The sequence below is a fragment of the Barbatula barbatula genome (assembly GCF_947034865.1).
Source record: "Barbatula barbatula genome assembly, chromosome: 5".
In the NCBI taxonomy this organism is placed as follows: Eukaryota; Metazoa; Chordata; class Actinopteri; order Cypriniformes; family Nemacheilidae; genus Barbatula; species Barbatula barbatula.
This window is the reverse complement of record NC_136769.1, coordinates 16,273,099-16,289,179: the sequence shown is the minus strand read 5'-3', so window position 1 is coordinate 16,289,179 and position 16,081 is coordinate 16,273,099. Positions and strand designations below refer to the sequence as shown.

The 16,081-nt window shown below is 39.7% G+C and overlaps 1 protein-coding gene across 2 annotated transcripts in view; it reads left to right on the top strand.

Moving 5' to 3' along the window:
- The window catches only part of sdk1a (sidekick cell adhesion molecule 1a), a 226,678-nt gene that overhangs the window by 133,538 nt on the left and 77,059 nt on the right, over positions 1-16,081 (top strand). For both annotated transcript variants that reach the window (XM_079456077.1, XM_079456076.1), the window contains exons 6-7: positions 14,390-14,501; positions 15,509-15,699. In XM_079456077.1, the coding sequence (XP_079312203.1) occupies positions 14,390-14,501; positions 15,509-15,699 (303 nt within the window). The remainder of the gene's footprint in view (positions 1-14,389; positions 14,502-15,508; positions 15,700-16,081) is intronic.

Genomic DNA, 16,081 nt, shown 5'->3' with positions numbered 1-16,081 from the left:
CTTCTGCCGGAGAGCTCCGCCGTTTCTCCTCATTACCGTGAGAGAGACGCGCTGCTCACTTAGACTCCTGACGGAGGAATAACAAGATGCCTGTCAGCTTTCGCGATAGTAGATGTTGATAGGTTTACTGACGCCCTTAACCTTTTAAGATGATAACACGCTCGATTACGGAAGGCGAATCTCAGCAGCGTTACCTGTCAAACACTGGCCACTCTTTGCGGTCTTCACTAGATTTCTTTAACGTTATTGTTGTTTTTGATTCGCCTGAAGTAGTGGAGGACGAAGCATTAAAAGTAGCAAAGAACGCATTAGAAATGCCACACAGGACCTGCATCAATTTCTTCCTTGATCGCCCGTAGCAACGCCCCGAATTAATGCGCTACCCAGAAACAAAAAGGCACACTGCTTCAAAGTTAGAGAGAACATTGTCAGCATCCTAAATAATGCGGTTTTAGCTAATAGCATTTCAAGCAAGCCAGATGTGGATGATAGAGTGATTTTAAAGACCAGCTACTGAGGGGTTTAACACTGTCAATTTGATGTTTTCCTGGCATTTGGATCAGCTGTAACCAGTCAGGAGGGCCAACCCAGTGGCATTGTTAATCAGGCAACTTAACTTTGAAGTATAATTTAAAAATCTGAAGTATACTTCTGAAACACTTGAAAAATGATGCCAAAATTGTTCTAATTGAGGCTTTGGCTTGGCTCCTAATAATTCAATTGTAGACAAATCTAAGTAGTACGGTATGAACTGACATTCTGGATAAGCGTGTGCTAGCAACAGTTACCAGAGGGATGGTAGTTCACACACTAGGGCTGACACAATATCAAATTTTCTCTGCACTAATATCATGGCCCATATAATTCATAATAATATTATTTTTCTAATGAATAAACAATGTTGTTAGTCAAATTCATCTGTAATTTTGTGTGTGTGGGAGGTCTTTATATTGGTCCACTTATTGGCACCCAATACAAATTTTATAATATATAATATTATAATCAATAAAAAGAGTTTTTAGCTATCGTGACATTATCATAAATGGGTGCTGAATTATTTACAGTATTAATATATTATGTTCTGTAAAACCTGCTGTGTGTAATTTTTGGGATGATCTAATGACAGAAATGCAATATATTATACATAACTATGTGTTCAGATGTGTATGAAGACCTTACATGATGAAGCGTTGTGTTTTAATTATCTTAGAATGAGCTATTTCTATCTACATTGACCTCGGGTCCCCTTACATGCAATTCATCATGTTGTTTCTACAGTAGCCCTAAAAGGACAAACTGCTCTACAGAGCGTGTTTTGTAAATGTGATCTCCTTCGGCAAAGAAGTGAAAACCTGAAGACATTTTTGTTTTGTTTCAGCCACCGTAGGGAAGAAAAGGTGGAATAAGCCATCGGTTGCAATTCGCAACCTCACTGGTAGATGCCGCTGAATATCATACACTGGACATGTAACACCATATTGATAATCATGTTTTTTAATATCACTATATTGTGATACTTGTTTTCTTAAGGTCATAGTTTAAAATAAAAAATGATATTTGTTCAAAGCGAACATTTTATTTATTAGCATTGACCCCCACATGACAGTTGTTTCAATACAGTTGTTATTTTATAGAACATATTGTTGGAGCTTGAATGCTGTTGTTGTAAAGTAAAACCAAATATAGCTTTTATAAAACGCCAACGTTTCAAAAACGAATTTAAAATATGTTACCTTGACCATGAAACCCAGCTGAAGTTTGTTTTTGTGATTAACTGTTTTCTACATAAAATCAATGGGAAAATATGACCTTGATATCTTGATATGTAAAGTTATAGGGAGATTTATGTTTAAAACCAAACTGGTGCTACAAATGTTAATTAGATCATGAGGCATTAGCCTGATTTTCACAGACAGGGTCACATACGCCTTTTCGACTTCAGTTTCGGAACGTTTGTGGAAGGTATCTTACCATTTCTAGTCTTGTGTAATCATATCTTTAAAAACCACATGAGTTGTGTCTCCCTCTTTCTGGCCTCAGAAGCACGGGGTGAAATACAATTTTAGCGGCAAGACGCATTCATAGACATGCATTGCACGAACATAATTGAGTTTTTAAATGAGACCGTCAACTCAAAGGCAGATATGCTCAGCACAGCATCCGCAGTCCCCAGCCTGTGACCCACAACCAAAGGCCATGCATTTGCATACAATTCCTCCCTCCCGTGTGACGCCGGCATTGAAAATAACAATAATAATATCCTAATTCAATGACACTGCATTTTCTAGCAAACAGTAGGAGCGACGAGTAAACATAATTAAATCAACAGTCACACAAGCCTTGCCAAAAGCCGGGCCTGTAAATATGTGCCGATCAGATACTGAGCTACCGTTTGCATGCCAGCAATGAAAATATCAGATTTGTTTTGGGAAGATAATCAAAACAGACATCACTTCAGAACACAAGACGGTCCAACTGCTTCAGCCAGCGGGTCTGTCCTTGGATGTCGATATGATATCATGCGTTTCCGTTAGCATTCAAGGTAGCGTTCAGCACGAGTTAGTTAAGTCGCTCGTAATCACCTGTCAGCTCGGCAGTCGTATTTACTGAAGTAGGTCACGGTTGTACAGTGGTTGAGGCTGTTTACAGGAAAGTCTGCGTGTTTCGCCTCCCTACCACAACAAACGGCGCATGTAAATGAGGAATTCGTGGCGGGCTGGTGTGTCGGAGATATCTCCTTTATGTAACTCCAATGTGGAGCGATTGTGATGTAAAAATAAACAGCCATCTTTTTAGCCCGATTCACACTGCGCGCCAGGGTCTCTACCGGCTTTTATTGCAGTGGTGCTGAGCCTCAAAGTGTCACTGCAATCATTTTTGTACATCCACAGTAGCATTCTATTTCATGGATAGTAACCAGATGGCAGGGGCATTGAAGTGAAGTGTTTGCATATGCAGGGAGCATCATTCTAACATCAGAATGGAATGGGGTGGAATATATATATATACGCATATGCCTCGCTTTCATATACAACCGCGTGTTGTTAAAGTCGAGCCTCATTCAGACGGCTTGTTTTGTGTCTAATAGACGCGCCTGGAAGCAATGATAACAAACTTTTCATTCTCAGAAAAAGTCGGCAATGCTGTTCCCGGTAATAACATGTCTTCTAACTTTTTTATGGCAACATTTGCGCAAAAGTCTCACAGCAATACAGACGAGACAATATGGGATGAACCCAATCTTATATCTGTGTGGACTTTTTATATGTGTTTTTATTGTACTTTTTTAAATGTTGCTGGTGCTTTTTAAAAAAACATGTATGTGGTATTGAATTATCATTTAAACTACAATAGCGATGTTTTTTTCCTTAAAAATAAACTGAAATTGGTTATTGGGGAGTAAATGGTTAACCGCGGGCCTGGCACGTAACCATGGCAACGTGCATGCCTCAGATGAAACCATCTATTAGTTGTTATATTTTGTGGATGAAGTGGCTCTTATGCTGAGTCATAGTACAGTAAGCTAAACATAAACACAATCACCGGCCAGACATTTTCACAAACTCCTTGACAAACTGAAGCATTATAGGCAGTCAGAAGCTTAGCTGGCACCAGTTCTGCTGTTTACACTATGTATTTTCAAGATGATGTGTATCATTCTTCATTACTCTGTCTGTCTGAATCACCTCTATAGCAAATTGCCAAAAGCCATCTTGCGATGCCATCTAAACAATGAATGTTAATGCAGCCACAATATGAAGGAGCACTTACCAAAAAGAGTCTGCATTTACCATCAGATTGCAACCCAAGGCCAAAAGAATAATAAAATGTTTGCCGACTGTATGCGGAGATGCTGATGGCACTGAGTTCCTGGAATCGGCACTGTTTTGGACTGGCAATTTGTGAGAGCTCATATGCTAATGGGTGTTGGTCATTTTACATGCATTTGTTAAGCGTGCAACATTTCGGCTGTTGTAATATTGGCGCAGGACAGAGCAATTAAAGTACAATTAACTTTTAAAAGTAGCATCAGATTCAGGGCGTCTTATAGAGCATAAAGACACCCCTGCTGTGGCCTTTATGCTAAGAATGATTCATGTTTGATCTTAACACTAAAGACTCATTCATCTTTAGGAAAAATAGAATTATGCAAAGTGGTTTGGGTAATTTTACAGTGGGTGGAAGGAAAAAGAAATGAGTGATTGCTCAGCAATATATTTTCACCAAAGAAATATGATCTCACTTTCTTTTCATTTAAATTTTAATTTTTGCAGATTTTAGTTGTATTCATTATGTTGGATTATTTGATAGTTTATAAAATATTTGTAATTCTGCACGCAGTCCACTTGGATTGAGCTAAAGTCATATGGTATAGTAGGTTATAGTTATAGAAACATATAGACACAACATTTGCTAGATTTCTAAAGAGAAAACCCAAAAGAACCAAACCAAAGAAAGCCTTACTATAACCGTCATAGAAGTCCAAAAAACATGATGCTACCATGGCAACAAGTCCAATAAAGATGGCGTTTTGTTAGTGTCACCTTAAGTACAACCGTTGCAATATCTGTCCTTTAAAATACCACTTTTTATTCAAAAGTACAGTCGCAATACTACTTTTGATCACTTTGAAAAAAGAGAAACGAGAATTTTTTTTTCCGTAGTCTTGTGTTTCTATGCATGGGATGGTTGGGTTTCCCCCATTTCCTCTTACTCATGTGCCGTGCGGCAGAAGGCCGACACCAGTGTCTCTGGTGCCTCCGACGTGCCCCTCGGGTACAACAGCTATGCCGTCAGCAGTTATGCAGGAAATCCTGTGCCCTCCCGTCATTGTGTGCGCTCTGTGAACGTGACAGACAGCCTTCATTTCTAAAGCTCAGTCCACACGACCGCAGAGTGCTAATCTCCCTCCGTGTCTCATGGGAGTGGCCTTTTGACTGCTGGATCATTAACCTCTCGCTGAACGAGAGTCCAGCCTCTCGCTCCACGGCCGGATGAGACATTCCTCCTCACAGCAGCTCAGGAAAGAGCAGAGAGCGGTTTGTCATGTCTGTCAGCATTCCCTCTTGCTCTCATGATTGGTTTATAGCATAGGGAGGACTAGGCGAGGATTTGGATCTCAGGTTTTAGCTGGGATATCTGTGTTGAGTATCATGAGAGAAAAACTGGGCGATGGAACATTATTCGGATACAATAATATACGTTTTGTTTGCAAAATATAAGCACCGTGTTAATTAAAGAGAGTCTAAGAGATCACTGCATCATTCTACCACCAATCAACTTTGTGTAAATTCTGATAGTGATTTAATCTAGCTTTGCAACTTTCCCAGACTACCTGATTTAGCAAAGGCTTGTGGTATTACAGACAGTATCACCTGATCTGGCACAACAAACACAGACTTTAATGAGGTTTTTGCACACCGCTTTTTACTCTGTAGGCAGGCTTAAGCCTTTGCTTTCTTGTATTACTTTAATGATCCGCTTTAATTATAAGAAAACTTTGAGATTTCGCTGTACAGATAAGACCATAAGCAGAAAGCCAGAGGTCGAAGCACCTCGCTCCATGGTACCCGTGTAACTTAATTTCCAACCCGGTAGGCTCAGAATCATCCACGCCGGAAGACAGAACTGCGTAATGATGTGCCTAGTGAGGTGACTACAGGAGGACCTCTGACACTGGAGATTGGTGTTGAGGGAGTGTAACATATAAGCCCGGGTCTCTCCGCAGATCCTGAGCACCGCGGGTTCATGTTCCAGGAGTTACACTATCCCTCAGTCTGGTTTTACAGTGCACAGCTCTTCATATCAGTGATGACGGAGTCTTAGCGTCTTGTAGTTGAAGGTCGTGAAAGCACACGGGTCGAGTAAACACACCGTGACATAATGTAACTGCAGGAAAAAGCATACAGTTCATTTACGTCTTAGCTTATATTTACACTTGTTGTTTATTGTGGGACATTGAGTCAGTTCCAAATCCATTTGAGGAAACACTTGTGCGTCCATTCTGTCATTGTTTACTCACCCTTGAGTTGATCCAAATCTGTATAAATGTCTTTGTTCTGTTGAACACAAAGGAAGATGTTTTGAAGAATTCATACAAGCAAACCGTTCTGGGGCACTTTTGACTACCCTTGTCATTTTTTCTACTATGGTGGTCAATGGTGGCCCAGATATACTGTATCTCCAGCATGATGATATCTATTTTTATTATTTCAAGATGGAAATAGACACAAATTAAGATTATTTTGAGATATTTTAAATGAAGATGTGTGCAGGATTTCTTCTGTCAGTAAATTTGTGACACTGGCCTTATTAACTTCTTTGTATAAAGGTCAGACTTTCTTTGTTTAATTGAAGCGCACGAGACGCTCTTTGGAACCTTCTGACATCATATGAGGGTCACATGAATCATTGCCAGCTCAAGAGCATGCTGACATTAAAGCAAAGATCAGTTTGTCATTTCAACTTTTTCCTCAAATTGTTTTACTAATATTATAAAAAATTTGCAAGGAAACTTTGAAAAGAATGCACTCCAACTTAAGGGTAGTCATTTAGTGTTTTTTATTTATTTTGAAGTTTACATACAGTGTGTTTAAGTTTGAATGTCACTTTACAATAAAGTTGTATTTGTTAACATTAGTAACTTAATTCATTAGCAATGAACTAGCAATGAACAATACTTCGACAGCATTTATGATCTCAGTTTATGTTCATTTCAACATTTAATCATACATTTCTTATATCAAAAGCTATAACTGTTTACATTAGTTAATGCGCCATGAACAAGAATAGTTGTATTGACATTAACATAAACAAAGAAGAATTCATGCTGAAAATACTCTTTTGTTCATTGTTAGTTCATATTAGTCACAGAAACTTTAATATCTCACACACTGTGTGTACTGTACTACGTCACTGATGACCGAATACACAGTTATTCGTTATTGATCGGACAAAGATGAAAAAACACCCATTTGAGCTACAGTCGGTCTGAATCATGGATGGAAATTCTTTGTATGATTTGAGAAATATTTTTTTGCAATGCATCTGACTCCATTGCTATCCCGAATCCTGCATTCTCTTGTCAAAGACATCGATGTGCACTAATTAATTTGTGCAAAACTAGTCTGTGTTCTCATTATTTCACAGACATTCTAGCACATTTTAAATGACAAGACCCCTTTCTGGATAAATGGACAAGCACGCATTCATTTGACATGGCCAGCTGCCAAACATTTATTCAGCTGAAGTCTGAAAGGAAGGCACTTTTACTTCCAGCCTTTGATCAAAGCAGCGAGGAGATACCGTGCAGGTTTTTTGTGCGTTTCTGACCCCAGCGGAACGACACGCTTTCCCACTGCAGCAGCATAATTAAACCATTAATTGGGAAAAAGTGTCCTCACCTGCTTTGATTAACATGCTCGGTGACTGAGAATTATTTTACTATCCAATTAGACGCTTATTTACACCTGGTGAGTTCACTCTCTCTCCAACGGAGGGCTTTAATAAAGCGAATTACGGCAGAGGCACATCAGAAAGCATTGTGTTTTGTCTCGCCCTGCCCGCAATGCCGCGCCGCCTCGAGCCCCTCTCTGTGCCCTTCTTCCAGGTGAAATGCCGCCCATCTTTGAAGTTTAGGGTCGGCCCTCTGGCTGCTTCTCTGGTTGATTGACAAGGAGCTTTGATAAGGTCGTCGTGCGTCAGCGGCATGTATGACGTTCGGTGAGCTGTTGTTTTCTCACCATTCTTTCGACGACGAGGAAAAAACTGCATGACCTGTAGGACGCCAAAAGGGAGATTAGTTGCTTTGATGGGTGATATTGTAGTTAATGCATATACTTAATGACAAGGCAGATATACCCGTGGCCTATAAAGATGAGATTTTAGATTTGATTGTCCTGTATAGACAACAAATTAAAATATCGATATTAACAAATATAACAATATGAAGTAGCTCATGTGAACCAACCAGATCGCCAATCACTTAATTTATCGTTCATTCATCTGCATTACAAAGAACTGCAAGTGTCAATCGAATAAAATGAGTTTGCAAGCCGAGAATGCCGTGCAGCCCTAGTACCATCAGTGACAGCAGAGGCGATGTGACTTGAGGAGAGCTCTTTCAGAGTCTTCAATTTTAATGAGTTCTGTGAACTCAATCCATTGTTCGCCGGCCAGAGCTAATGCAGTATGTTACTTGGCCCAAACAAGCCTGACAAAAGCTTTAACAATACTTCAGGCTTTTTACACCTCGCGCGAGAGTCTAGAACCTCAAATGCGTGTTGAGTGGGGTCTGCTCGGAAAGAGAGATCCATTAACATGAAAGAGAGAAGCAAAGAGAAAGAATATCGGTATGATTTATTTAATGAAAGGATTCTGTGTAGGTGACACAAGACCTACATATTTCACATTTACAGTTTTATCAAATTCATATTGCATACCCAGGGGAAACCTGTGGATTGACAGTAGTTTAGCGGACGGGGTTTGCTTTTATAAGAAAAAATTGTCTCGCTTGACCCAGAGAGAGAGAGAGAGAGAGAGACTTTTTTCTTATTTAGATTTCTTTATTATCAAGTACTCAAGAATGGGGAGGACCAAATGGCCAATTGCATTTTTGGTTTCCAAATGTAGTTTGAAATTGGACTGGAATTGAATCTGAAGTTTGACACAAAAGCAAGGCATGTAAAAGCAAAGCAAGTGTGGTTTCCAACTTCTTTGTGTTGTTAGACAGCCATAAATCCTTAATGTTGTATTTTCAAAGCCTCTACACCCACAGACCAGCCTAAAAATAGAAAAAGTGCTTTTCAGGGGTTTGGAACATTAGCACAATTCACTTTTAATTACATAAAAACATTTCAAACCACTTCAAACTCGTGATATTTGATCTACTAGTGTAGTATTGTGTAGATCATTCCCACAATATCCTAAGTTCTGCATTTTGTGTTTGTTGCTCTATCGACAGCCGGAAATGAGCTGATATTGTCCAACAAAGTTTGATGTTTTTCACCAAACTAGGATCAAATATTCTTTCAACCTCCTGATTCAAAAAAAGAGGCTGAGGTGAAGTGTACTCAACATTGTTTCTGAGACTGGAGTCTTCAGTCAGCCGTTACTTTGAAGCTCTGTCTCTCATTTGGGGGAAATAATAAAAGGGCATGTCTAAAATGTGAAATTCAAAGTGAGCTGGCACAGCTCAAACTAATTTGCCCACGTCCTACACCTACCACATGCGACCTGAACACGCTTTAAGAAAGTTGATGATGATGTCTCAAAGCTTGAAATCACCGGGACGGTGATCGTGCGCTCTTATCGCCGTTTTTCGACATTCGTACCCAAGCGATTTTCATTGATGAGCCAAGTGAACGTCTAAAGTCACTCCTGACAGATGTTGCTTGATGAAAAACAGAAAAACCCCGGTACACATGGTGGCGCGGCGCAAATGTATGCTTCCGAAACTCCCTCGAGAAGAATTGATCTTGCTTCCTCTCCGTCAATAGCTGTGTCTCGTTTCTATAAGCTGTTTTCTTGTGCCCTCCAGAGGTTTCATCCTCTAAAGGATGAGGTATACGGAGGATTCTCAACTTAGAATCAAACGAGACGTCCTTCGTAGGACATACTGGCAGAAAAGGAAACCACTTTAAAATATCTTCTTTTGTGTTCTGTTGAAGGAAGAAAGTCGGGTTTTAAATGACAATAGAGTGAGTAAATGATTACAGAATTTTAATTTTTTGGATGAACTATCCCTTTTATCTGACTTTTCATGGTAGGTGGCACTGTTACACATCTTCTGTAAGTGAACAGCATCTTCGGATCTCTAAGCAGCAAATATCATTTTATGTTTGATTGTGGTTCTGAATGACATATGGTCTTTGCTTTTTGTTTAAAATGTTGTATTTTTGAAGAAACATGCCAACATTGAGAGGTCAGAAAGGAACAAACAAAGATGGAATATATTCATGAAGTATATTCATACAATTTTGTGAAAATGCAAAAAAAGGTCACGTAGCACTGACTGTATTTTTTTACCGCTAGCAGGGAAAGATGACTCAAAACAGTGCTTTTCTGTCCTCATTTACAAAGCCCTGATGTCATTTTAAACCCTTGTTTAGAACAACGTGGACATAAAAAAGTTGGTTTGGAACAATTTGAGGGCAAGTAAATGAAGACAGAGTTCTTATTTTCCAAACAAGCGTTCCACTATTTCTCAGGAGCCCGCATTGAACCATCACGTCGAAAGCATTAAGGTAGCGTGGCACTGGTCCGTTCATGTGTCCCCAAAGTGTTAAATGTGAGAAAGATGGAGTAAAGGCCACATAGCTATTGTGATTGCCTGTGAAGACAAACAAAACTAACATTGAATATGGATAAAGCCCTCACATACACACAGGAGTCCGGGACACAAATCCTGTTCAAATCCATTTAAGTGGAGCGTGTCTAAATAGAGCCTGAGAATCAACCTCTGTCCCCAGGGGACAACGTGGCCCCCTCACTCCCTCAACGGGCAAAACAAGTGACAAGACACAAACAGTACAGGCCCGCAAGGATCTCAACCCACTTGGTACCATTGACAAGCACTAGAATAACCACACTTCTGTCTTTATTTCCAAGCCAACACCTGCCAGCAGCTCACCTTAACCTGGAAACAACACATCATGTCTGAAAGCACACAGCTGCTGTCAATGTGAGGTGTGGATGAGGTCAGAGCGACAGTAACAGGAGTTTGCCTTTCAGGTTTCATCTGTCGCAAGGAAAGCACATATTTGAAATGTTGTCTTGTATTTTGTTATTTGTAATAGTTATAAAGGAAAAATTCCCTCACAGAACATAAATTATGGAACACGCTTGTGCCGAAGCCTCCCAGTGCTGGTTCATTTAATAGACCCACAGGTTCTGCATGTCAAGCAGGCCTCAAATTCCCAAGTCTCAGCTGTTGAGATGTCTGAGCGGCAATAGAAACGAAACAAAAATCTGTGTCTTGAGCATTCAGACGGATCGCCGCTGTTAGTGTTTATCCTCTCTCATTTTACAGCATTATTATCTACAAATGCACATATTTTTCCCTCACATTTTCCCTCGGATGCCGATCTGGCCCTGTTTGTGTGACAGTAGCTTCTGAGGAGACTCCTACATGTGCCTTGAAGTTTGCCCGGTCCCAGATCGCTGAATTTTTTATAGCTTGCCCGTCAGTCTGCCAGCTGTTCTCCTTAAGTTTTTCTTTTTTATTTAATAGTTGTCTGATCAGATCACCTTTTTACGCATCGCAAGAATTCATTAGCCATGGTGTGAATTAGGGGTACGGCAGATTTAGGGGCGGAAAACAAGGACGTCTTCACCCCCTCTGCTGCTATTTATTCTCTCCCCGTTCTGTTCAGCCTTGAGAGCCTGTTCCGGTACGTTCCTTGGCATCTCAGAAGCAATTAACTGTAGGTCATGTACTTGTACATTATCTCTATTTGAGTCTCAGGGTTGACTTGGTGCTGTACAAACTGGCCCAAATAAAGAGGTGTACAGTATGTAGTAGAATTGTGCGGCGTAATCTCTTTTATCATATTTATGATCTTGCTATCGGAGTTCGTCCACACAGTATATAAATTGTAGGCTTAGTGTGATTTACATAAGTAGGACATGTTCCTTTTGTTGATCCTGGGTCAACACCAGTGTTTACCTACCACGGCATCTGATTTTGGATTTGGATTGTTTAGCAAAAACAAAGTAAAGTTTTATTCAGAACACGGAGCGTTTGTCAAATAGTGTGCGATTTCAAACTGGGATAGGTGGTTTTCAACCATCCAATTCAAAATGGCGGAAGCCCATTTCTCATTTATTGTGCGTTTCCAAATTAGGATAGGCATTTTCAACCGTCCAATCAAAAAAGGCGGTAGCCCATTTCTCTCTAGGGGGGCAGCACACTTCTTAGTTATTGGGCATTTCCAAATTGGCATAGGCGGTTTTTCAACCGTCCAATCAGAAGAGGCGGAAGCCATTTCTCTATCAGACAGATAGACTCCCAATGGGTCCTGATCCCAAATTGTCCTGATTAAAAAAATCCCCCCTTTTTGTTCTGAACAAGACCCACGTCTCTAAAATATGTTCGGTATGCAGGAACACGCATGACTTGTCATCATACAACACATATACATGCATACTGTAAATTCACTGTGTTGGCTGGTCTTTGTGTTTTTGCCTTGCTGCCGGACAGCGAACAAGAAGTACCGTGGATCACATGGTAAGACACTCTAGAAAAACAAACAGAAAAAATTGCTTCTCTTTATGGTGCATTAGCTAAAACAGAATGTCAGTCATTACTCAGAGAAAACCATTAGTACTGCTGTAACTTCTGTTCTGCTGTATGAAATGTCTTGGAGAGCCTACGGGTTCAGAGAGCTGGAATTGGTTTAATTAAATGGATATCTCATTGGCAGTACCTGTTCTATAAAAAACACTACCACACAGTTGGAGTTCATGGGAAATTGTTGATTTACAAGCTGCTGATATGTTAAAATAAATATGAAGACTGGTAAATTGTAGATTATTTTGGTACAATTTGGGAGAAATCACTGAAGAGTGTGCCTGGGTGGCAAAATAATTGGTAGTAACGCAAAGCATTGCCCTCACTCGATAACCAATGCTAGCCTTTCAAAGAACACATTCGGCAGGTCAGGGACGTTTCTAACTTCAATTATTTGAGGACAAGACCCGACCGAGATAACAGACGTACGCAAACAAGCAGATAACGTAACCTAATATTCATAAACTCGAAATACAATTTACATAGATAGAGTACAAAACAGAATAACCCAGTTTACTAAAACAGGCTTTCAGAAAACTGTTTCTAGGTCACTTTTTGAACAAACAATAGCTGTCTAGTGGTAAAAGAGGGAATTGTGTACTATGATCCCTGAGGATTTCACTCAGATTATTGCCTCTCATGGCCACAGGTGAGGAAACTTATGCATTGAAGCAGAAGTAAGCGACAAGAGGAAAGAGGCTCGGCGCCTGCCAATCAGATCTCACGAAACACTTCACGCTTCACATGCGATCACGCCACAGGATTTACCCTATCAGTGCTCGAAAAACAAATATGAGTTTTTCAATAATATCTTAATGTTTTGCAAAGGGTTAGCCCATCTGTAAATACAGAGGGATGGAGGGAGGCCCACATGCACCACGCAATCTGTTTTGCTCTCTTCTGTGACAGACATGAAAGCCCGCTGGAGGATTACTTAGAAACACATTTTATTACTGGATTTTTCCTTACAGTGTGTTTGAAACTTAAATTAAATTTGACTTTGTTATGTGTGAGAATTGATTTACTTTGTATTTAGAGAGCAGTTGTTATTAAAATCCAAAAACCAGCAAAATGTGTTGTTTTAATAAGTTATTGACATTATTAAACTATTTAGTTTTTCAGTATCATTGAGAAAACTTGGTCTTTCTACATTATCTCAAGGAGAGTTCAATGAGACGCTAGCCCTTCAATACTGTAATATTTGCTTAAACTTATAAGAGTATACACATGAATCATAACGCAATATGCATTCTTTAAAAGTGACCTTTGAAAATATTTTCGTGATACATCATACAATTCCAGACTGTAATCTCCTTCGACATAACCAATATTAAGATTAGTGGGCGACCAATATGAGGTTTTCAGGATGCGGATCCCACCATCCTGAATGTGCACTTTCTGCCTCATATTTAATAAATCATCTCATACTCTTTCATTAATTGGAAGGGACCATCTCTTTAAGGACGCCCGTAGTATCGCATGAAGTTGAATATTTTTGAAAAGGCACCAAACTTTCAGGAAGTAAATGAAGTTCAGTTCAGCCTCCCCTTCATGCATTTCGTCAAATTTAACATCAAAGGCTGGATTCGAGCATTCGACTTAGTTATTTAAATCCTCATTATCATATGATTTCAATATTTTAGATATTCTCTAATTTCCTCTTTGAATGGATGAAGCCAATTTAATAGGCAGTCTTACATTTTTTACAATTAGAGGAGAGATATGCTTGGGTCATTTTAAAAATGTAAAAAGCATATTTTCATGCAAGAGTGATTTAGCATAACAGTAAAATGAGGGGGTGGGGAGGGAGAACCCGACCGTTTGAAGCGTGCCACAGGACCGGTGCCAAAAGATTAATTATTCAAAATATCGTGTGCTAGCCGGGCATACGACACATAGAGATGAATTTTCCATCTCTCTGTTGCACGGCAGTAATAAAGTGTAGATTAATACACTCACATTTGAGATTTGTTGTTTTATATTTTTGAGTTGAAACATACATTTTTCACATTATAGGGTTTCAAATTAAGGCTTTTTCAAACACACCCCTGCAAATTAGGTTTTTGCCATTTCATAAGTTCTCTTTTCTGCCCCGGATAGATTCAGATGCCCCAGCAGACCCCGTGGCTCCAGTGATTGTTATCCCGCCCCGAAACATAACAGTGGTGGCCGGGGTGAGCGAGGCCACGCTGGAGTGCATCGCAAATGCACGGTGAGTACATCTATATGGAGACAAGCTGTTTCATATGACTACAGTTCATTTGATGTTCATTTACCTTTAAAGGGTTCACTGTCATCAATCTCCAGCAATCAATCTCTCTTAAAGGAACGGTTCACCAAAAATACAATTTCATCCCAATTTCAAGAACATTAAATGGATGGTTCAAGATTCTGTCATAATTTATTTCCCCTTATGTCATCACAAACCTGTATAACTCTCTTTCTTCTGCAGAGCACTAAAGAAGACATTTTATAGAATGTTGGTAACCAAACAACATCGGCCCCCATTGGCTTCCGTTGTTACTTAAACAAATTACTTAAGACAAAATGTAATCTGTAACGTGATCCAAATATCACAATATAAAAGTAATGTAGTCTGATTGCTTTTGGATTACTTTAGGATCACATATGTAAATAAAACAGAAAAGCAACAAATTAAAACATATGCACAGAAGCAAAGCAGCATCAGACTAGTCTTGAGGTGGCTCAAAGAAGGATATACAGTTAAAAGACTGGAACTTATTAGAGAGGGCTGCAAGATGAAAATTAAGTCATTACTGTTGATTGTAATCATGTCAGTTATCACAATACATTATTAATGTCATATTTTTATAGGCTATGTAGATAAAACAAGCTGAGAAGCATTTGGGAATGTTTTGGGATGTTTTATGCATTATTAAACCTTAACTTGCATATTGAAATTGGTTGCACAGCACAAAAACACCTTATACTTCCACATTTTAAACAATTACTTTAGTTTACACATAATAATCATATTTTTTACTAATTGAAATTGTAATCTGATTATTTAGTTTTTTATTGTAACAGATTACAGATACCACGTTTTAATATCATGAGTACTGTAGTCCCGTTACAATTTCTCAGTTACTCGCCGACCTTGGACTTCAACCTTGGATTTCTCAAAATATATTTTAACCACTCAACTACATCTCAGACCAGAGTCTACAAAGCCATATCATTTCATACTGTTTTCCTCAGTCCGGTTGAGAAGCTGAGTTTGCTGTGGCGGAGGAACGGCGTAGAAGTAGCCAGCAGCGTGGGCTCCTTCGGCCGACGCTTGACCATCATCAACCCCACCAGCGCCGACGTGGGCATGTACGTGTGCGAAGCCTCGCTGTTGGACAGCAGCGTGAAGCCTGCGGAGGCCAAAGCGTTCCTCTCTATCACAGGTAAAACACCTCGTCCAATAAAAGCCCCATATCTCCTCTCCGACACGGTGCTTTCACAGCCGTAGCCGACAGAGAATATCCGGTCTTAATGGTTCCACTCAGTGGGGAGTGATATCAGCGAAGCTCGGATAGATATAGCACTATATTACTGTGCATAAAACCTGAAATTACACACTGTATTAGCTGAGCCAAGAGCTTTTAGGATAGCCTCAGGCATTACAGCTATCGGTCACAGTGCCCTATGAGAATATCAGCAGGTAATGCCACACATTAGGATCATCCCCAAACACATGCCGCCAATGTGTCATCAGACCTATTTTCAAGTCATTTGATTTACTTAATAGCAGAACACCCCTCACGTCGTCTTTTGAAAGAGAGAAGT